Source organism: Pipistrellus kuhlii, unplaced genomic scaffold (assembly GCF_014108245.1).
Source record: "Pipistrellus kuhlii isolate mPipKuh1 unplaced genomic scaffold, mPipKuh1.p scaffold_m20_p_19, whole genome shotgun sequence".
NCBI classification, from domain to species: Eukaryota; Metazoa; Chordata; class Mammalia; order Chiroptera; family Vespertilionidae; genus Pipistrellus; species Pipistrellus kuhlii.
The window spans coordinates 21,230,883-21,252,389 of record NW_023425504.1 but is presented as its reverse complement, the minus strand read 5'-3'; the positions used below and the strand labels follow the sequence as shown (position 1 = coordinate 21,252,389).

The window sequence follows — 21,507 nt, the reverse complement described above, 5'->3', positions numbered from 1 at the left end:
TTTAATGTTGGGGGAATTTTAGTCCCCCAACATTAAAGGGCCCAAACATGTCCAATCTACTGCATTTATAGAAATTTAAAAAGCAGAATGGCAAAAATTGCAATGAAAAACCTGACCAACAATTTCTTGGAGCAGCTGTTTAGACTAATTTATCAAGTTAAAGATTGACAGAGGGGCTCTAGTGGTTTGGCTCAGTAGATAGAGCATTGGTCTGTGGACTTAGCAGGGGTCTTCAAACTATGGCCCGCGGGCCACATGTGGCCCGCAGAGGAGTCTGATCCGGCCTGCCAGGTTTTTTGGGCAGTGAGCGCAGCCGAGGTGTTACAGTAGGAATTAGTAGTTCATATAGTCCGGCCCTCCAGCTCTCTGAGGGACCATGATCTGGCCCCCACTTTAAAAAGTTTGAGGACCCCTGAAAGGGTTCTGGGTTTGATTCCAGTCAAGGGTGCATGCCTGGGTTGTAGGCTTGATGCCCAGTATGGGGTATGCAGCAGATAGCCGATCAATGACTCTCTGTCATCGATGTTTCTATTTCTCATTCCCTCTCCCTTCCTTTCTGAAATCAATAAAAATATATTTTTAAAAAGTCTCAAAGAAAGTTCATATCAGTAGCCTATGGGAGCTGGTAATGATCATTGAAAAATATTAAAATAAAGATTGATGGAAGGACCTGGATACCAAAACCCATTGGTGAATCCCTGACTCAGACTATAATTAGATTGAGAGATCGTAAAAAAATATAGTTAATAAGATTATGAAAGTTGGGTTGTTTGAAGTAGATTTATGTAAAGAAGTTATGCCAACTTTACCTGAATATTTAAATAGGAATGGATATTATATCTGGCTATGGAACATTTCCCCTACCCAGTATTGTAAAACCAAAACTTTCTGATTAAATCTTTTTTTTTTAAATATACTTTATGATTTTTTACAGAGAGGAAGGGAGAGGGATAGAGAGTAAGAAACATCGATGAGAGAGAATCATCGATCAGCTGCCTCCTGCACACCTCCTACTGGGGATGTGCCCACAACCAAGGTACATGCCCTTGACCGGCATCGAACCTGGGATCCTTGAGTCCACAGGCCGATGCTCTATCCTCTGAGCCAAACAAGTTAGGGCAAATCTTAATGGAAGCTATAGGTAAGATAGTTCATTTACCCAGCACACAGCAGAGTCAAACACTGAATACTAAGAATTACAGTGGAGGAATTAGGGTAGCTTTATTGCAGGGCACTACACAAGAAAAACTGGAAGCTATCACTTAAAAACCCAGATCACTGATAGATTACAATTGGGGGCTTTTAAAGGCAAAATAACATGATTAAACACGAGTAAGAGGTTCAGGGTTGTGGGCTGCGTTGTTGATTGGTCAGTTCTTGTGCAAGCTTCATAATCTCATTTTAGTTCTTGGTGGCATCCTGTCCAGGGTCTTCATCACGCCAGGTGGTCCTTTCTGCTTAATGATTTCTGCAAGACATCTTGGGAATATGAGTCAGTAATGTTATCTTAAGAGCAGAAAAAAAACAGAGCTATACATCCTATGCTTAACAGTTACATTCTTCTATTATCTTAAGCAAAGTATACTTTTATATTCTTTCTGAAACTTACTTTACATGCAGGCCAGCCAGGCCCCAGGACATGACTACATTTTAGTGAAACCAAGACTCTTAAAAGAACTAATTTAATAATATCAACTAAATGCTAAATTTTATTGATTTTTCACAGAGAGGAAGAGAGAGGGATAGAGAGCTAGAAACATCAATGAGAGAGAATCATCGATCAGCTGCCTCCTGCACACCCCCCACTGGGGATGTGCCCGCAACCAAGGTACATGCCCTTGCCCGGAATCGAACCCGGGACCTTTCAGTCCACAGGTCGACGCTCTATCCACTGACTCAAACCAGCCAGGGCTGGTCAAATGATTTTTTATGAGTGCCAAGAACATTCAATTGTCTTTTCAAGAAATGGTGCTGGGTCACTGGATAGCTACAGACAAAGGAATAGAAGCAAAGCCTTATCTCATGCCATATATAAAAATCAACTCAAAATGGATAAAAGACTTAAATGTAAGAGCAAAAACTATAAATCTCTTGGATACATTTAGCAATGTATTCTTAGACATGATACCAAAAACATGAATAACAAAAGGAAATAAATTGTACTTCATTTAAATTAAAACCTTTTGTGCTTCAAAGAATACCAACAAGAAAAGTAAAAAGACAACACATAAAATGGGAAAAAATATTTGCAAACCATATATCTGATAAGGGTCTAGTATCTAGAATATATAAGGAACTTACAACTGAAAAATCAAAAAACAAACAACACAATTTAAAAATGGGTAAAGGACTGGAATAGACATTTTTCCAGAGATGATAATACAAATAGCCAACAAGCACATGAAAAGATGCTCAAGGACATTAGTCATTAGGGAGGTACAAATCCAAACCACAATGCGATACCACTTTACACCTACATTTAAAAAAAGAAACAGAATTTGGTGAGGATGTGGAAAAATTGGAAAGAGACTGAACATAAACTGTGCACCTATGGATGAGGACAATGGGAAGTGGGGAAAGGGCAGAGGGTGGGGTGGGAACCTGGTGGAGGAGAGCAATGGTGGGGGTGGGGTGGGGAAAGGAACATTTGTAATAATATGAACAATAAAAACTTATTAAAAAAGAAAAAAAAAGAAAAGAAAAATCGGAACCCGCTTATGTTGCTGGTGGGAATGTAAAATGGTGTAGCTGCTATGGAAAAGTTGGCCAGTTCTTCAAAGAGTTAAGAATAGTTTTACCATATGACTCAGCAATTCTACTCCTAGGTGAGAATACTCAAAAGAATTGAAAAACAGTTACTCATACCTATTCTATGTACATCTATTTTCAGAGCAGCACTATTCATAATAGAAAAAAGGTAGAAAATGCACAGTGTCCATCAACAGATGAATGGATTAATTGTATATACATACAATGGAATGTTATTCAGTTCCCAAAAAGAAGTACTGATACATACTACAACTTGATTGAACCTAGAAAGCATTGCGTTAAGTGAAAGGAGCAAGATTGTTTATCATATGATTCTATTTATATAAAATATATAGACTAGCTAAGTCCACAGAAACAATGCAGTGTGGTGGTTTTTAGGGGTTGCAGGAAGGAGAGAATGAGAAACATTTGCTTAAGGAGTATGGGGTTTTCTTCTGAGGTGATGAAAATATCTTAGAACAATATAAAGGTGGCAGCTTCACAACACTGTTATTGTACTAATTACCACTGAATTGTTCACTTTAAACTGGTCAATTTTATGTTATGTGAATGTGGAAACAACCCAAATGTCCATCAAATAATGAATGGATAAACAAAATGTAGTATCCTATATAATAAAGAGCTAATATACAAATGGTCATCGTGCCCTTGCGCCAGGGCCAAGGAACCTGAGGCTGTGCCCCCCACTCGGTGCCGGGCAGGGGGACCTGAGGCTGTCCCCCTCACCCTTCAGGCCTTGACAGGGGTGGGGCCGCCTGGGTCTGAGTCTTGCGCCATTTCAAGGTTTGCGGCTGGGCGTGCCCAGACTCTGACAGGAGGAAGGTTTTTATATACATTTTACTAATTTTCTTTCATCTCTGACACTTCTATTATAGAGGAAGGGCAAATAGCAATATTAAAATATTTCCTCTAATTAATTCCCTTTTAATGTGCACAAATTTCGTGCACCGGGCCACTAGTATCCATATAATGGAATATTATTTAGCAATATTCAGGAATGAACTGACACATGCTACAACATGGATGAATCTTGAAAACATTCTAAGTAAAAGTAGGCAGTCACAAAAGGCCACATATTATACAATTCCACTGATAAGAAATATCCAGAAGAGGCAAATATATAGACAGAAAGGAGATCAGTAGTTCTCTGTGAGAGTAGGGGTCAAGGGGGAATGATGGAGACTAACTGCTAAAAGGGATGAGTTACTTTTGGGGGTGTTTAAAGTGATGCTTGCATAACCTTGTAAATATACTAAAAGCCACTCATATAAATATCGCATCATGATATGATACGTGAATTATGGCGATAAAGCTGTTACAAAAGAGAATAAAAGGGAGATGAGAAGGGCAAGATATCAGGCAGACATTATCCTTGGTTTGTTGGGAGGGAAGGAGAAATAAATAGCTAAAGAGGAAGGCTGGGTCAATGGGGAAAAAACCAAGGGAGTGATTATCATAAAAGTCAGTATAGTGGTTACCTGTGTGCATGTGAGGAGGAGGGGTGGGACCTGGAAGACAATACATAACGGGCTTCTGAGTGTTGTCAGTTTTGTATTTTTTAATGGTACAATAAAAAATTACTTATTATTTATTAGAGTTGTAAAATGCTTTGTAAATACTTTCCCTTATATTTGTTAGAAAGTATACTTTCTGATCACATTTTAAATTAGATACTAAGGCAGAATTAAGTTTCTTTAAGCTAAATTAAGTAATATTTCTTTAAAATTTTCATAAAAATTACTATCTTGCTGAAAAGGAATTTGAACCAGACTTACCCACATATATGTGTATGCTTCTAACTTGTCCTGACACTTAACTTTTTGCATTTTTCCTTTGCTGTACTTCAGTCCCTGTCATAATTTGGAATACAAAAAGAACTTCCAGGAAGGACATAGCATTACTTTAAATATGTAAAAATAGGAATAGAGTCATCAGTCAGTAACTAAGGATAGCCAAATTCAATTTTGCTGGTTTAAACTGTTGAATGTCCTGTCCTTCAGCGAGATCACCATTTGGCATTCAACATCGGGGATTGTGGGCAAGATGAAAGGAAAGGTGAATGCTAATAATGAATCAAGGGAGTAACTGAAGGAGACTTGTTTGTTTTACTTGTTTTGTAACAAGATCAGTGCTTCAGTGACTAAGTTGTAGTGACAGGAGGAATTGCACGTTGCTTGGGAGATGCATAATGACATAGGAACTGCCAAAATTATTTTCATTTATCATTTCTAGAAAGAGAACTTTTGATCAGAATTATCACATTCCTTGGTTATCATTAACAAATCAACAAACGGACGAGACCGGTTTGGCTCAATGGATAGAGCGTCGGCTTGGGGACTGAAGGGTCCCGGGTTTGATTCCGGTCAAGGGCATGTACCTTGGTTGCGGGCATATCCCCAGTGGGGGGTGTGCAAGAGGCAGCTGATTGATGACTCTCTCTCATCGGTGTTTCTAACTCTGTCTCTCTCCCTTCCTCTCTGTATAAAATCAATAAAATATATTTAAAAACAAAAAACAAAAAAACAAATCAACAAACGATAAGTGTTGGTGAGGATGCAGAAAAAAGGAACCCTTGTGCACTCCTGGTGGGAATGCAGACTGGTGCAACCACTGTGGAGAACAGTATGGCGTTTTCTCAAAATTTAGAAAATGGAACTCCCATTTGACCCAGTGATCCCACTTTCAGGAATATATCCTAAGAAAATAGAAACACCAATCAGAAAGGATATATGCACCCCTATGTTCATAGCAGCACAATTCACCATAGCTAAGATTTGGAAACACCCTAAGTGCCCATCAGCAGATGAGTGGATTAGAAAACTGTGGTACATCTGCACAATGGAATACTATGCTGTTATACAAAAGAAGGAATTCTTACCATTTGCAGCAGCATAGATGGAACTGGAGAGCATTATGCTAAGTGAAATAAGCCAGGCAACGAAAGAAAAATACCACATGATCTCTCTCATTTATGGATAATAAAGAACATTATAACCTGATGAACAAAAAGATAGATACAGATGCAGTGAAGCATCAAACGGACTGTCAAATTACAGCGGCTAGGCTGGGGAGGAGGGGAAGTAAGAAATCAACCGAAGGACTTGTATGCATGCATATAAGCATAACCAATGGATGCAAGATCCTGGGTGGGTGGGGTAAGGGCATGTACCGGGGGTAGGGGAGGTTGGAAAAAGGTTAATGGGGGAAAAAGGAGATATAGGTACTACTATTTGTAATACTTTAAACAATAAAAAAAGAAGAAAAAAGAATTAACACATTCCCTTTATCCTCTTTAAAACACCATTTGGTCTTTAGGGAATACAGCACTTCAGTTTCACTTGAAATCCCAAATGGAATCATACTGCATAATTGTAATCAGAAAAAATAAATAAATACTACCCAATAAAGACTTTTAAGGCTGTTTTATCAAGTTTAAGTACAACTTTGTATCTCTAAGCAAATCCATAAATAATCCTCTTTCTCTGCTTCCTTCCCAATAGTCATACCTAATTTGTATTGGAACTTTAATTCAAAATTCATAAACTCTTAGTCTAATTGGGAAAGAAGAATTTTAGTAGGTTAACATGTAATGGGCCCTGTTTGTGATTTTTTTTTTTTATACTATGCTAAAAAGCAAAATAGGACCAGGGTTTGATATACAGCTTTTGGTCCTTACCTCAGTACTATGTGTTTGTTTGTTTTTTGTCTTTAATAGTTGATAGTCAATATTATATTAGTTTCCCGTATGCAGCATAGTGGTTAGACATTTATTAAACTTACAAAGTGATCACCCTGGTAAATCTAGTACCCACTTCCACACCATACAGTTATTACAATATTATTGACTACACTCCCGATGCTATACTTACATCCCCGTGACTATTTTGTAAATGCTAATTTATATTTCTTAATTCTTTCATCTTTTCACCCAGTTCCTTAAAGTCCCTCTCATCTGGCAATCATCAAAATATTCTCTGCTCATCATTGATGTTTCTCTCTCTCTCTCCCTGAAATCAATAATATATATATTTTTTTTCCTGCATCTATGAGTTTGTTTCTGTTTTGATTATTCATTGCTTTTCAGATCCACATATAAGTGAAACCATATGGTATTTGTCTTTCTCTGAATTATTTCACTTAGCATAATATGTTTTAGGTCTATTTATCTTATTGCAAATTGTATGATTTTATTCCTTTTTATGAACAGTAACATTTCATTGCATAGTTGACCATCTATCAATGGACACTTAGGTTGCTTTCATATTTTTGTCTCTTGATATAGACTTTGTTTTATAGTCTATTTTGTCTGACATAAATATTGTTACTCCAACTTTTTTCCTGTAATAATTGCCACTTTTATTTATCAGACTAAGAGATCCAGAGGTGATATGAGGCTTACATTTTTAAAAAAATATTTTTTTATTGGTTTAAGAGTGGAAGGGAGAGGGAGAGATAGAAACATCAATGATGAGAGTGAATCATTGATCGGCTGCCTCCTGCACACTCCCTACTGTGGATCGAGCCCACGACCCAGGTATGGGCCCTTGACCTGAATCAAACCTGGGACCCTTCAATCCAAAGGCCGATTGATGTTCTATCCACTGAGCCAAACCAGCCAGAGTTATATTTTAATAGTTATTTCATCAAGAGTTTAGGGGCCCCTATTACCCTTATAAACGTTGCAAATTATTTGATTCTTTTAAAAAATATATATTTTATTGATTTTTTACAGAGAGGAAGAGAGAGGGAAAGAGAGTTAGAAACATCGATGGGAGAGAATCATCGATTTATTTTTCTGGGAGAATCTATACTAATAAAAGGGTAGTATGCTAATTAGACCGGACACCCATCTGGATGTCCTTCTGGACAAAGCCATGGTGGTGGGGGCCAAGGCAGAAGCTGTTAGGGGCGATCAGGCTAGCAGGGGAGAGCAGTTAGGGGGACCAGGCTGGCAGGGGAGAGCAGTAGGGGCAAACAGGCCGGCAGGGGAGAGCAGTTAGGGGGATCAGGCAGGCAGGTAGAGGTGGTTAGGGGCCATCAGGCAGGCAGGCAGAGGTGGTTAGGGGCCATCAGGCAAGCAGGCAGGTGAGTGGTTACAGCCAGCGGTCCCGGATTGTGAGAGGGATGTCTAACTGCCCCTGAGGGGTCCTGGATTGGAGAGGGTGCAGGCTAGGCTGAGGGACCCTCCCAACCCCCGTGCATGAATTTTCATGCACAGGGACTCTAGTATTTCATAAAGGGGGACTTCATCTGGATATTTCTCACCATATGTAAACTTGAGGGCAGTCTGGACAGTTTCAGCATTTTCTCCAGCCTCAGATATCACAGTAATGGTGAAGCCAGAAGAATTTTCTGATAATACTATAAAGGAGTAGATGAACTCCAGAGTTTCCAGTTCCTTTGTCATCGTTGCCCTCACAGCTGCCCATGGATCGCCCAGACACCCAGACAGTGTGCCATAGCTGGGACCACAGCTGTGCTGGGAGAGCAGGCAGTGGCCAGGCTGGCACAGGAGCAGAGTTCCCGGTTGGGAGACCTGGGGCCCCCAGAAGGATCCTTTTCAAAGCCAGTATCAGATCATGTCATTCCTCTGCACAAAAGCTCCCAGCTGGCTCTCCATCTTACTGAGATAAGGCTGTAAACAGTCTGCGCTGCCCCTCCCCCATTATTTGTTATCTAATCTTGAGTTCCTTTCCTCTTCCTTGAGTCCACTCCAATTATATTGCTTCCTCAGTGTTCTTAGAATATATATCTGGTACATTCTTGCCTCAGGGCCTTTGCACGTGATTTTATGGCTCTTTTCTGGAATGCTCTTCTGCTACATACCTGCTCTGTTTAGGTCTCTGCTCAAATGTTACCTATCAGAAGAGGCCCTCCCTCACAATCCTATCTAATAAAATAGTAATATGCAAATTAACCACCACTCCTCTATACCCACAAGCCACGCCCACCAGCCAACAAGGGTGAGTATGCAAATTAACCCCAACCAAGATGGTTGTGGCAACAGAGAGCAGGAGGGAGGCTTGGGTTTCCTTGGCAATGGAGGAAGCCAAGCTTTTCACACACCCTGGCCCCGGTGGGCCCAGGCCTCCACTGAAGGGTACAAAGTTTCAATTATAGAAGGTAAATAAATTCCAACAGAAATGGCAGCAGCCACTGAGCTGGGAGACCAGGAGGCTAGGGTTGTCCTCGGCAATGGAGGAAGCCAAGCTTTCCACACACCCTGGCCGGCTCAGGCCTTCACTCCAGGCTACAAAGTTTCAATCATAGAAGATACATAAATTGCAAAAGAAATGGCTGCCGCCAAAGAGCAAGCAGAAGGCGTGGCTCCGCTCTAGGCTACAAAGTTTCAATTGTAGAAGATAAATAAACCCCATATACCAGGGCCTCCGCTTGGGTCACTGGGGGGCATGGCTAGCCTGTAAACCACCACAGGCTCTTTACCCAGGCCACTCCACACCCCAAGGGAATCCCCACCCTGATCTGGGACATCATTCCAGGCAAACCAGCTGGCCCCCACCCATCCACCAGGCCTCTATCATAGCTAATAAAAGAGTAATATGCAGGTTGACCATCACTCCAACACACAAGATGGCTGCCCCCATGTGGTCAAAGATCCTGCCCCATGTGGACACAAGATGGCCACCACAAGATGGCCAGTAGGGGAGGGCAGCTGGGGGGGACCAGACCTGCAAGTGAGGGCAGTTGTGTGCAATCAAGCAAGCAGGAGAGGGCAGTTGTGAGTCACCAGGCCTGCAAGGGAGGGCAGTGGAGAGAGACCAGGCTTGCAAGGGAGGGCAGTTGGGGGCAATAAACCCAGTAGGGGAGGGCAGTTAGGGGTGACCAGGTCGGCAGAGGAGGGAAGTTGGGGGTTAAACAGGCTGGCACAGGAGCAGTTAGACATCAATCAGGCTGGCAGGCAGGCGAGCAGTTGGGAACCAGCAGTCCTGGATTGTGAGAGGGATTCCAGATTGGAGAGGGTGCAGGCTGGGATGAGGGACACCCCCCCCTGCACAAATTTCATGCACCGGGCCTCTAGTTCTAAATAAAATAACATTCTCCACACCACTGCACTCTTATCTCCCTTCAATGCTTTATTATTTTTCATAGTATTTATGTCAATTTAATATTATGTATGTGTATGTATAAATCTGTTACTGTCTCTCATGTAACTTCTATGAGAGGAGGAACTTGAGTGCTTTTGTTATGGCTCTATCTCCAGTGCTTAAATCAATTAGTACCAGCCCATCTAGTGGTTGCTCAAAACTATTAAATTAATATCCACAGATTCTAGTTTGTTTACCATCATGTCACCTGGACTAGTGCACCAACCTAACCCATCTCCCTGTTTCATGTCTGGTTCCTTCAATTCATTTCCCACACCAAAAAATTATCTTTATACAATTCAAATCTGATCATTCCACTTTCTTTCTTAAAACAATTTGAAGGCACCCTTTTGCCCTACAAAGTCCTTAACATGACTTGCAAGGTGTCTGTTCTTTCGTCCTGACTACCTGGCCACTTTGCCTTTTTCCTTTAACCACCCTGGATTGTTTTGAGTTCTGAGCTGAAACCAGTCTCGTACTTTAGGTCACTGGGATATACTTAACTCTCTGCCTGGGATATTCTCTTTCCCACCAGAGTCATTTCCTATAATATGTCAGACTCCTCTGACTTTAGACTAAGTTAGCTCTTTCAGTGCCCAGCTGCAATCTCATCTCTGCTGGCACACTTTTTTTTGTAAGCATGAAAAATATCTTGAGTACACCATTGATTTATGTACTTTTGTAGTGTTATTATCCCTTTAAGGATCTGCTGCCTGGCCAGTGTGGCTCAGTGGTTCACTGCTGATTTATGAACCAGGAGGTCACGGTTTGATTCCACTTCAGGGCACATGCTTGATACCCTGTGGGGCATGCAGGAGGCAGCTGATCAAATTATATTTTTAAATACAATTTTATTGATTTCAGAGAGGAAGGGAGAGGGGAGAGATAGAAACATCAATGATGAGAGAGAATGATTGATTGGCTGCCTCCTGTATGCCCCCTACTGGGGATCAAGCCTGCAACCTGGGACCCTTTATTCTACAGGCTGACGGTCTATCGGCTGAGCCAAACCAGCTAGGGTTAAAATATTTTTTTTAAAAAAAAAACTATACTTAAAAAAAAAAATCTGCTGAATGGTATGGATTCTAAGAATAATGTTTATTTGCATATATTTTGAATATTCTCTTAAGATTCACAGACAGGTATTAAAAAAAAACATGTGAAATAGTAGACAAATGTTATCTTTCTCCTCTTTTCTCAGCTCTTTTTAAAAAATATATATTTAATGATTTTTTACAGAGAGGAAGAGAGAGGGATAGAGAGTTAGAAACATCGATGAGAGAGAATCATCGATCAGCTGCCTCTTGCACACCCCCTACTGGGGATGTGCCCGCAACCAAGGTACATGCCCTTGACTGGAATCAAACCTGGGACCTTTCAGTCCGCAAGCCGACGATCTATCCACTGAGCCAAACCGGTTTTGGCTTCTCTCATCTCTTTAACTTCTTGTGTGCTCTTGCTCTGGGAAGCAGGACCTGGCCTTTCCGTTCCCCTTTTCTGCTCCCCCCACCCCCAGGCAATTAGTTTACCTTTGCCTTTCCCTCTCCTAAGTGCCAAGGGCCTTTTTTAATTATTATTATTTAAAAAATATTTTTATTGATTTCACAGAGAAAGGGAGAGGGAGCTAGAGATAGAAACATCAATGATGAGAGGGAATCACTGATTAGCTGCTTCCTGCACGCTCCCCACTGGGAATTGAGCCTGCAATCTAGGCATGTGCCCTGACCTGGGAAGTGAAACCATGACCTTCTGGTTCATAGGTTGATGTTCAACCACTGAGCCACACCAGTCAGGTCCTTCTTTTTATTTTTTAACTTATCTTTATTGTTGAAAGTATTACCAATGTCCCCCTTTTGCTCCCATTGGCCCCCTCCAGGCTCTCCCTGCCCTGCTCAGGCCTTCCTCACACTATTGTCTGTGTCCCTGGGCTGTGCATGTATGCATATAAGTTGCCTGGTTAAGCTCTTTCCACCCACCCTCTATCCCTACCTTCCCTCTGAGATCCATCAATCTGTTCTATGCTTATGTCTCTAGCTCTATTTTGTTCATCAGTTATTTTGGTTCATTAGATTCCACATGTGAGTGAGATCACATGATACCTGCCTTTCTCTGACTGGCTTATTTTGCTTAGCATAACATTCCCCAGGTCCCTCCATGCTGTCTACAAGGGTGCAGCCATGATGGAAAAACAGTATGGAGTTTCCTCAAAAAATTAAAAATGGAACTGCTATTTGACCCAGTGGTCCCACTTCTAGGAACATATCCTAAGAAACCTGAAACTCCAATCAGAAAGATTATATGCACCCCTATGTTCATAGCAGCACAATTTACAATAGCTAAGATCTATAATAGAAACAGCCTAAGTGCCCATCAACAGATGAGTGGATTAGAAAACTGTGATACATCTACACCAGTGTTTCCCAAAGTGTGGTACACATACGCCCAGGGGTACGGGAAGAGTTTGGTGGGGGTACGTGTTGCACTGGAGTTTGGTGGGGATATGCACTGCACTGTGCTTAGCTGCGCCTAATTCTACGTTCTCATGAGTACAAGGGGTACTCAGCGCTACGAAAATTATAGAAGGGGTACACATATGTCAAAAGTTTGGGAAACACTGATCTATACAATGGAATACTATACAGCTGTAAAAAAGGATCTCTTATCCTTTGAGACAGTATGGAGAGACCTGGAGAGCATTATTCAAGGGCCCTTCATTTGTTTCTATAGTTTACTTTTATTATCTTTATAACTTTCTAGTTAAATGTTCTCATAATTTGAAAGAAAAAGATCAATTTTCAATATGTGCTTTTAATTCCATCCCTTCTCAGTTCTAGCTACCTCCTAGAACTTAAGTCAGCAGCAGCATTCTTTCCCTTTCTTCTTGTTTTCTCCTGGACTCTTTCTCTCAGCTTATGTAACATATAACAATTTAATGTATATCTTTTAAAAAATATATATATTTTATTGGTTTTTTACAGAGAGGAAGGGAGAGAGATAGTTAGAAACATCCATAGAGAGAGTCATCGATCAGCTGCCTCGTGCACGCCCCCTACCGGGGATGTGCCTGCAACCAAGGTACATGCCTTTGACCGGAATCGAACTCTGGACCCTTCAGTCTGCAGACCGACGCTCTATGTACTGAGCCAAACCGGTTTCGGCTAATGTGTATCTTTTTATTTTTCCCCTCCGAAACATAACTTTACTATTTAACCATAGTGTAAAAATCTAAAAAAAAATTTAAGAATTTCAGAAAAGTCCAAAGAGGTGAGTAACCAAATCCCTAGACTCTCACCATTAAAATTAAGCAATGTTCCCATTTGATGACTATTACTTTATACATTTTTTAAGTCATTGTATATCTTTTTCTTTTTTTTTCCCTTTTTTTTTTTTTAATATATTTTATTTTGTACAGAGAGGAAGGGAGAGATAGAGAGCTAGAAACATCGATGAGAGAGTCATCGATCAGCTGCCTCTTGCACACCCCCTACTGGGGATATGCCCGCAACCAAGGTATATGCCCTTGACCTGAATCGAACCCGGGACCCGTCAGTCCCCAAGCCGATGCTCTATCCATTGAGCCAAACTGGTCTTGGCATGTATATCTTTTTCTATAAGCTTTATTCTACTCTTGAATAACTTTTTTAGCATAAATTCTCAGGAATATTTATTTAAAATTAATCATTTTAAGGATTATTTTGTTAATCATTACCGTATTTTTTACCATGATACCTTTTTTTTTTAATAGAATTTATTGGGGTGACATTGGTTAATAAAATTATATAGCTTTCTGTAGAGGGCCACCTGGGAAGACACCTGGACATTCTTGATTGTTGCTGACTGGGCCCGGGATATTGGCGGAGTCATGTCAGTTGCACTCCCGCCCTGGGAGTGCGGAGATGTTCTTAGTTCCTGGCTTGTTTGTCCAGGAGGAAGGAGTGGGTGGGACCTGGGCCCTCCCAGGTCCTTGTTTTCCTGTGAAACCCCTCTGTGGATTGGAGAATAAGTGTGCTGCGTGGCTCAGGGGGATCTGCGGCCCTCCCAGCTCCCAGCTTAAAATCTATCTCTGTGTCTTTCTCAATCCCTGGCCACCTCCACTTAGAACTGGTTCGTTCATCTCTCTTTCTGTGCGGGACATGGAAAAGGGAGATCCCCGCCACATCAGGCCCCCGCAGCTTTCAGTTATACAATTCTACAATATAACACATCTTCTGTAGATTGTATTGTGTGTTTACCACCCCAAGTTAAGTCTCCTTCCATCACCATTTATCCCCTTTATCCTCTTCTACCTCTCCCACCCCTCCACGATACTTTTGTTAATCCTTACCCAAGGATAGTTTTCCATTGATTTTGAGAGAGAAACATCATGTGAGAGAGACACATCAATTGGTTGTCTCCTGTACGCCCACTGACCAGGGCCAGGGATGGAGCCTGCAACCAAGGTATGTGCCCTCGACCAGATTCTAACCCTGGATCCTTCGGTCCACAGGCCAATGCTGTATCCACTACCAGTGTTTCCCAAAGTGTGGTACGGGTACCCCCAGGGGTACGGGAAGAGTTTGGTGGGGGTACGCGTTGCACCAGAGTTTGGTGGGGATATGCACTGCACCGTGCTTAGCTGCGCCTAATTCTACGTTCTCATGAGTACGAGGGGTACTCAGCGTTACGAAAATTATAGAAGGGGTACACATATGTCAAAAGTTTGGGAAACGCTGCAGTAAGCCAAACCAGCCAGGCCTTTTAAAAACACTGTTTCTCCATTTGCCTCTAAAAGGTCTTCTTTCCTGTTTCCTATTTGGCTCAGTCTCTATCTCTCATCCCTTAAATGCTATTTCTGTGTGAAGCTTTCTTTATTTAAAAAAAAAATCATTGACTTCAGAGAGGAAGTGAGAGAGAGAGAAAGAGAGGGAGAGAGAGATCAATGATGAGAATCAGTGATCGGCTGCCTACTGCACGCCCCCTACTGGGGATCGAGCCCAAAACCTGGACATGTACCCTTGACCAGAATCAAATCCAGACCCTCCAGTCCGCAGGCTTACATTCTATCCACTGAGCAAAACAAGCTAGGGCCTGTGTGATGCTTTCTTTCTTTCTTTTTAAAAAAAAAACATATTTTATTGATTTTTACAGAGAGGAAGAGAGAGGGATAGAGAGTTAGAAACATCGATTAGAGAGAATCATCGATCAGCTGCCTCTTGCACACCCCCTTCTGGGGATGTGCCCGCAACCAAGGTACATGCCCTTGACCGGAATTGAACCCAGGACCTTTCAGTCTGCAGGCCGACGCTCTATCCACTGAGCCAAACCAGTCCCAGCAATGTGTGATGCTTTCTTAAGCCCTTTTCCTTGTAGGCTTCTCAAGTATCTACGGCATTCCACTATATTTTATATACTGTTATACAATGTTTCACATTAATACACTGAGAAGTACACAGCATCTCTCCTATGGTTTTTCTAAGGAAACATCAGACAAACCAAAATTTGGAGGTAGCTACAAAATAACTGGCCAGTACTCTTCAGATGTGTCAAGGTCATGAATGACAAAAGAAAGACTGAGAGTTCTTCCAGAATAAGAGAGACATCACAAGGAACTGCAATGTGTGACCCTGGATGGCATTGTGGTCCAGAACGAGGACATTAGTAGAGCAATTGATGAAATTTGAATAAGGTCTGTAAATTACTTAACAGCATTGTACCAATCTCAATGTTGCAATTTTACTAACAGAATGCAGTTATGTGTGTATAAGAGATCTGTTTACTCCAACTTTTTATTTCAATGCAATCCCAATAAAAATTCCAGCATGTTTTTGCAGTAGTTGACATGATGAATTTAATTTTTTTTACGGGAATGCAAATAAACAAAAAGTTTCACATTGTGAGTTTATGTTTCTGAACTCCTCCAAAGCTGGGATTGGGTTTATCCTGAGAGAGTAACCCGGTGCACTTTTTTTCTTGTACTCATCACACCTGCCACTGATGTCTGGCTCTGTTAATACAGGGGTTCTGTCCATTATTTGCTAATATCCCTTACCCTGACACAGAATAACTGCTCAAAGAATATCTTTAAATGGATTAATGATGTGAATTTAAAAATCCTAACCACAATTTATTCTTGCATTTCTTTCCTGGGATCAGCTCAAATTCTAGCCAGATCAATAAAAATTTACTAATCATTTGGCCTAACTGGCTTCCCTACCTCTTGTCATCCATCTCCCTGCCATCTATCTGATAGTCTGTAACAATTTCTTTTTAAAAGTCTGATTTTGTTCCCTTCCCCAAAACTCTATCTCCCCATTACCAACAGAATATATAGTCAAGCTTCTCAACTTGGATTCAAGGATTTGGCCCCAATTTCTCTCTTGAAACCTCTCTGGGTTTCCTTATTAAGAGCTTATTATATGTCAAGCACTGGGCTAGTTACAGGAGTTCACAAATTAGTTGGGAAGACAGGCATCTAGATTAACTTTAGAGGTGATATTACAGGGTCTGTGATATCAGTTTCAGACAATGCATTATAAAATACTAGATTTTTGTCCTCTGCAGGTGCCCAAGTTCAGTCTACAACTGCAATGTCCACTATGGTGGCCACCAGCCACATTTTAAGTGCTCAACAGCCACAGAAGCCAGCAGCTTTAGTGGACAGCACAGCATAGATCATTTCAATTATCCATGGAAGGGGTGGTTGGTGTAGATGCTTCAAAAAGAGCAAGGGCCATTTCCCATACATGCATTCTGTGGTGCTAGTCACTTGTCAGTCCCCCAACCCAATTCTCCCACCCACCTCCCCCACCCCCATACCCTGGCTGGGGAGTATTATGGCACAGGCTCTCAATAGAAATAATGCATGAAAGTACTTTTGCAAACCATTAAGTGATACAGAAATGTGATATAATAAATAGATTCAGTTCTTCCTTTCACCACAGTTGGGGTTATTTCAAGCAAATTCTAGCTCTTTCCTCGAATTTCTCCCATCCTTGTAATTTATGCCAGAGTTTTGAAAAGTTACACACAGGCAGCGTTTATACTAGGTAAAAATACACATTATACCTACCTTGATGCTTTCACAAGCCATCTGTCCAGGAATCTTCTTCATCACCTGCCTTTTCCTCTGTCATTTTCCCTACAAAGAAAGGACACGAATTAATATTTCCAACATATTTATTTTTAAATTGGAAAATAAGGGGAAAACTAAGTAATGGGAATTGGACCCGAATCGGGGTTTTCTGGAAAGTCATAAGTACCATCCTCTTCTGCATCCTGATGCTTTTCCAGTTTAGCAATTAATTCTTTCGCTGGATTGAAGACGCCATTGGTCTGCTGGTCACAGACGTAGCAGCGCGGGGTCGTGCGGAAATGCTGCAGTGCACAGCTCTCGCAGAAATAATGCCTGCACTTGGTGACGACTGGGTTTTTGAAGGACTGGCGACAGATGAAACATTTGAATGGTATTTCCTCACCATCGCTTCCCACTTCATAATTTTCATCTTCATAGACACCATAGCGACCCTCATCAAGCTCACGTTCGATCTGCCACCCGTGCTTGTAATCTGATCGGTCATGGAGAAATTTGCAGCTGTCTCCGAAGCCGCAAAAGCCAGTCTCCTTATAGTCCTTACAGATGTCGGGCTGGTAATCCCAGCGCACGGTGGCACGTAGATGCTCGGGAGCTCGGATGGGGCCCTTCCGCACCATTCCGGAGGAAGCATTGCCCATGGACGTATCCTTGGGTTTCATGAATTTCTGATAGTTATTGATTCCCCGATAGATCTTGTCATCTTCCTTGCCCCTCAGCTCCTCCTGGATCTTCTGGCTGCGCTCAAAGATGGCTTGTGCGTCACGCTCCTTTTCTGTGTCCAGCTCGTAGACAGCAGTCGCCCCCATATCCTCTGGCCCCACGGGTTTCGCCGAGCGGGTGGACTTGTAGACCACACGGAGAGTCTCAGCCTCATTCCCCTTCCCATCTCCCTCCTCCTCGCTACTCAATTCACAGTAAACCACCTTCTGCTTGCCACTGCCGCGGGTCTTCTGTATCATCGGATTGTGGGTCGCCCGCTTCTTTTCGCGGCGAACCACGGTGCTGCCTTCGTCGCTGCTGCTGCTGCTGCTGTCTCCGGGCTCTGGCTCGCCGATCGGGCGCTTCCTGCGGCCTACAGGCCCCTTTCGTGCAGGCTTTTTGAACAGGAAGGTGCACACCTTGCCCTTCGCCTTCTCAGGGGAGATTTGATCTGCCATCGTGCAGCCCCCGAGCTCCGAAACAGATGCTTCGCGAGCACCCGGAGCGAAGTGCGCGCGGGCAGCTGGAGCGCTCGGGCACGCGAATGCGCCCCTTTAGAACCCTGCGGGCCACCGTCGTTCCCTCCGCGTACGTGACTCCGCCCAGCCGCGGGGCGCAGTGGGAAAGGGTCGGAGTGGGTCACTTTTAAGGTCCTGGAGGCATTTTTCTGGCCTTGCCAACCTTGCCGCGATGTGGTTCGAGATTCTGCCCGGGCTCGCGGTCATGGGCGTGTGCCTGCTCATCCCCGGCATCGCCACCGCGCACATCCACCGCTTCAGCAACGGCGGCAAGGTGAGACCCCGCCGCCCGCGTTACGTAATGGGGGTTAGGGAGCTTGTTAGCATCCGAACCTCTGTCGGGGAAGGTGGGGTGGGGGATACCGAGGTCGCTCCGCACCTCCCTTTTTTCCGTTTTGCCTAAAAGCGGAGGTTTGCGGAACGGAGCCCGACGTAAACAACATTCTGCTCTAGCAAAACCCAGCCAGTAGTTGGGTGGAGAAGAGCGGGCCAGAGGGCTGAATGGAGACCGGCGCGTGGACCTTAGGTCCAAACTCCTCCCCAGAGGAGGGAGGTGTCACTTAGGTTTGCCTCCACTCCTTCCCATGCCTAATCTTTCATCATTTTGATTTTAATTCCTCGTAGTCACATCTTAGTAACGTCTCTTTCTGCTTCCCCAACCTTAATTAGGTTTTTTACCTTGACATTTAAGAATGTACCTCAAGATCCTGTTTTTTTTTTTTCATATTGTAATTACCCCCTCTTCTTAGTCCTTTAGATAATCTCTAGAGTACAGAGTATATCTGTATTTGCTTTTTGGTTTTGTCTTTTCACAAAACCGCTGTTTTCTTTCCGTTAGGTCCCAAAAAGAAACAAGTAGCTTGTCGTTAAGAGGGCGTGGGGGCGGGGAGGAAAGAAAAAAATACGATCCTGGTTAAAATAGAAAGTGTAAATTACCATGTTAATTCTAAAGTTTGGTGGTCCAATTTTTTTTTAAAACGGAGGGGTGGATTAAGAAGGAGGGGGGAAAGAGGGAGGGAGGAGGGAGAGAGAGAGAGAGAGAAATATCAATTCAACTGAGACATATCCATTGGTTGCCTCCCACTTGCGCCCAGATTGGGTGGGGAATGGAACCTGCAACCCAGTTACATGCCTTTGACTGTGCTCTTGCCGGGGAATTGAACATGGATGGGACTCTTTGGAGCTCTGGCCCACACTCGAGCTACTTACCTCCACTGACCAGGACAGTGGTCCGATTTTATTTAAGATTTTAGTCTTATACTGTTAATTTGTTTTTTGTTTCAGTAATGATTCCATTATTCTAGAATGTCACCAAAGTTCTAATATTCCTCTATTGGGTCACTCATCTTAAAGTTGTAATAATTATTTCTTTGAATTATAGGAAAAAAGGGTTGCCTATTATTCATATCACTGGTCTTTGATGGAAAGAGATAAGCGTGTCTCTGGAGTTAATCGTTACTATAAGTCAAAGGTAAGATGGCTCTGATGCTACTAGGCATCTGCCAGGGTGGAGGTGGGCTCTAGTAATGTTTTGCCAAAGGTCTTACAGTTCTAATTGAATTTGCATTTTTTTGCCTGCTAGTAAGATTGAGCAGCCTTTCACACATTTAATGATTGTATTTCTTGTTCTAGGAATTATCTGCTTATATACTTTACTTGCTCTGTTCTCTCTTTTTTTATTTATTGGGTTGCTTTATGTGTAATGGATGTTAAGCTTGTCTTTTTTTATATGTACAAATATTTTTGCCAGTCTCCTGCTTGTCTTTATAATAGTTTTTTGTTGTTAATCCTCACCCAAGAATATTTTTCTTTTTTAAGTATATTTTTATTTATTGAAAAAAACATATTTTTTATTTCAGAAAGGAAAGGAGAGGGAGAGAGAGATAGAAACATCAATGATGAGAGAGAATCATTGGTCGGCTCCCTCCTACACACCCCTCACTGGGGATGGAGCCTGCAACCCCGGAATGTGCTCTGACTGGGAATTGAACTGTGACCCCCTAGTTCCATGGTCGGCAAACAGTGGCTCGCAAGCCACATGTGGCTCTTTGGCCCCTTGAGTGTGGCTCTTCCACAAAATACCACGGCCTGGGCGAGTCTATTTTGAAGAAGTGGCGTTAGAAGAAGTTTAAGTTTAAAAAATTTGGCTCTCAAAAGAAATTTCAATCGTTGTACTGTTGATATTTGGCTCTGTTGACTAATGAGTTTCCTGACCACTGCCCTAGTGGTGGGATGTAAAAGTACTTTACTAACAGAATGCCATTTGGTGACACTAGAAATAAAGAGTACATGGTACATCTTTGATGGGAACAGAATTCTCACATTTTCCTTTTTAATTTATTTTTCAGGGTTTGGAGAATATTGATTAAGGAAGCACTTCCAGATTAATGAAAAATAACTCAGTTTTGCTCATCTACCCCTGCTAGAAGGTTATGCAGTGTGTTATGTAATGCATAATAAAAGTTAAAAAAGTAAAATCAGAGGTTTTCTTTATTTTTTAATATACGACTCCACAAAATAAAGCAATCTACCCAAGATAGCTTTATCATTTAAAAAACACACACGCTGAAACCGGTTTGGCTCAGTGGATAGAGAGTCAGTCTGCGGACTGAAAGGTCCCAGGTTCGATTCTGGTCAAGGGCATGTACGTTGGTTGCGGGCACATCCGACATAATGTACACCAAGCACCTATTACTATGCCCAGTGCCTAATCTGTCATAAATGGTACTTGCTGCTATTGTAATAGATATTTAAAGACTTTTTTTTTCTAGTTCCTTTTCTTGGTGAATCAAATACTGTTTAAAATTCCAGTTAGGATGCTTTTATTCTTTTTTAAAAATATATATTTTTATTGGTTTTTTACAGAAAGGAAGAGAGAGGGATAGAGAGTTAGAAACATCGATGAGAGAGAATCATCGATCAGATGCCTCTTGCACACCCCCTGCTGGGGATGTGCCCGCAACCAAGGTACTTGCCCTTGACCAGAATCGAACCTGGGATCTTTCAGTCTGCAGGCAGACGCTCTATCCACTGAGCCAAACTGGATTTGGCCCAATTCGGATGCTTTTAAAGCAGAGACTGCACTTTCAGTTTTCATTCATTCTGTATCTAACACAATTGCTTAAGTGTTAATTTTTGTTTTAATGGTAGAGCAGCAGCAGTCATTCTGTTTATTAAAATGAGTATACTGAGCCCTAGCAGGTTTGGCTTAGTGGATAGAGTGTTGGCCTACGGACTGAAAGGTCCCAGGTTCAATTCCAATCAAGGGCATGTGCCTGGGTGCAGGTTCTTCCCTGTGTGGGGAGTGCAAAGAGGTAGCGATCAATGATTCTCATCATTGATG

At 42.2% G+C, this 21,507-nt stretch overlaps 2 protein-coding genes across 4 annotated transcripts; one reads left to right on the top strand and one right to left on the bottom strand.

Moving 5' to 3' along the window:
* Positions 1 to 1,200: 1,200 nt before the first annotated feature.
* On the bottom strand, positions 1,201 to 18,240 carry RNF113A (ring finger protein 113A). Of its 3 annotated transcripts, none has more exons than XM_036443552.2 (3): positions 17,114 to 18,240; positions 16,924 to 16,992; positions 1,201 to 1,506 (listed from the first exon to the last, which is right to left on the bottom strand). In XM_036443552.2, the coding sequence occupies exons 1-2, from the start codon at positions 18,102 to 18,104 to the stop codon at positions 16,934 to 16,936; spliced, it is 1,050 nt and encodes a 349-aa protein (XP_036299445.1). In that variant the 5' UTR covers positions 18,105 to 18,240; the 3' UTR covers positions 1,201 to 1,506; positions 16,924 to 16,933. The 3 variants fall into 3 exon arrangements, with proteins under 3 accessions (XP_036299445.1, XP_036299447.1, XP_036299446.1); XM_036443554.2 differs by having other exon boundaries at positions 1,201 to 1,479; XM_036443553.2 differs by having other exon boundaries at positions 1,201 to 1,468.
* Positions 18,241 to 18,305: 65 nt separating this feature from the next.
* Positions 18,306 to 20,553, top strand: NDUFA1 (NADH:ubiquinone oxidoreductase subunit A1). Its single transcript, XM_036443563.2, has 3 exons — positions 18,306 to 18,438; positions 19,546 to 19,635; positions 20,513 to 20,553. The coding sequence occupies exons 1-3, from the start codon at positions 18,337 to 18,339 to the stop codon at positions 20,531 to 20,533; spliced, it is 213 nt and encodes a 70-aa protein (XP_036299456.1). The 5' UTR covers positions 18,306 to 18,336; the 3' UTR covers positions 20,534 to 20,553.
* The last annotated feature ends 954 nt before the right edge of the window (positions 20,554 to 21,507 follow it).

What these genes read in the sequence shown, in the direction of transcription:
- RNF113A (XM_036443552.2), bottom strand. Translation starts at nt 18,104, where the DNA reads ATGGCAGATCAAATCTCCCCTGAGAAGGCGAAGGGCAAGGTGTGCACC. An exon ending in TCAGGATGCAGAAGAGGATG is followed by an intron (nt 16,993 to 17,113) that starts GTACTTATGACT and finishes CTTTCTTTGTAG; the next exon opens with GGAAAATGACAGAGGAAAAG.
- NDUFA1 (XM_036443563.2), top strand. Translation starts at nt 18,337, where the DNA reads ATGTGGTTCGAGATTCTGCCCGGGCTCGCGGTCATGGGCGTGTGCCTG. An exon ending in GCTTCAGCAACGGCGGCAAG is followed by an intron (nt 18,439 to 19,545) that starts GTGAGACCCCGC and finishes TTTGAATTATAG; the next exon opens with GAAAAAAGGGTTGCCTATTA. An exon ending in ATCGTTACTATAAGTCAAAG is followed by an intron (nt 19,636 to 20,512) that starts GTAAGATGGCTC and finishes TTTATTTTTCAG; the next exon opens with GGTTTGGAGAATATTGATTA.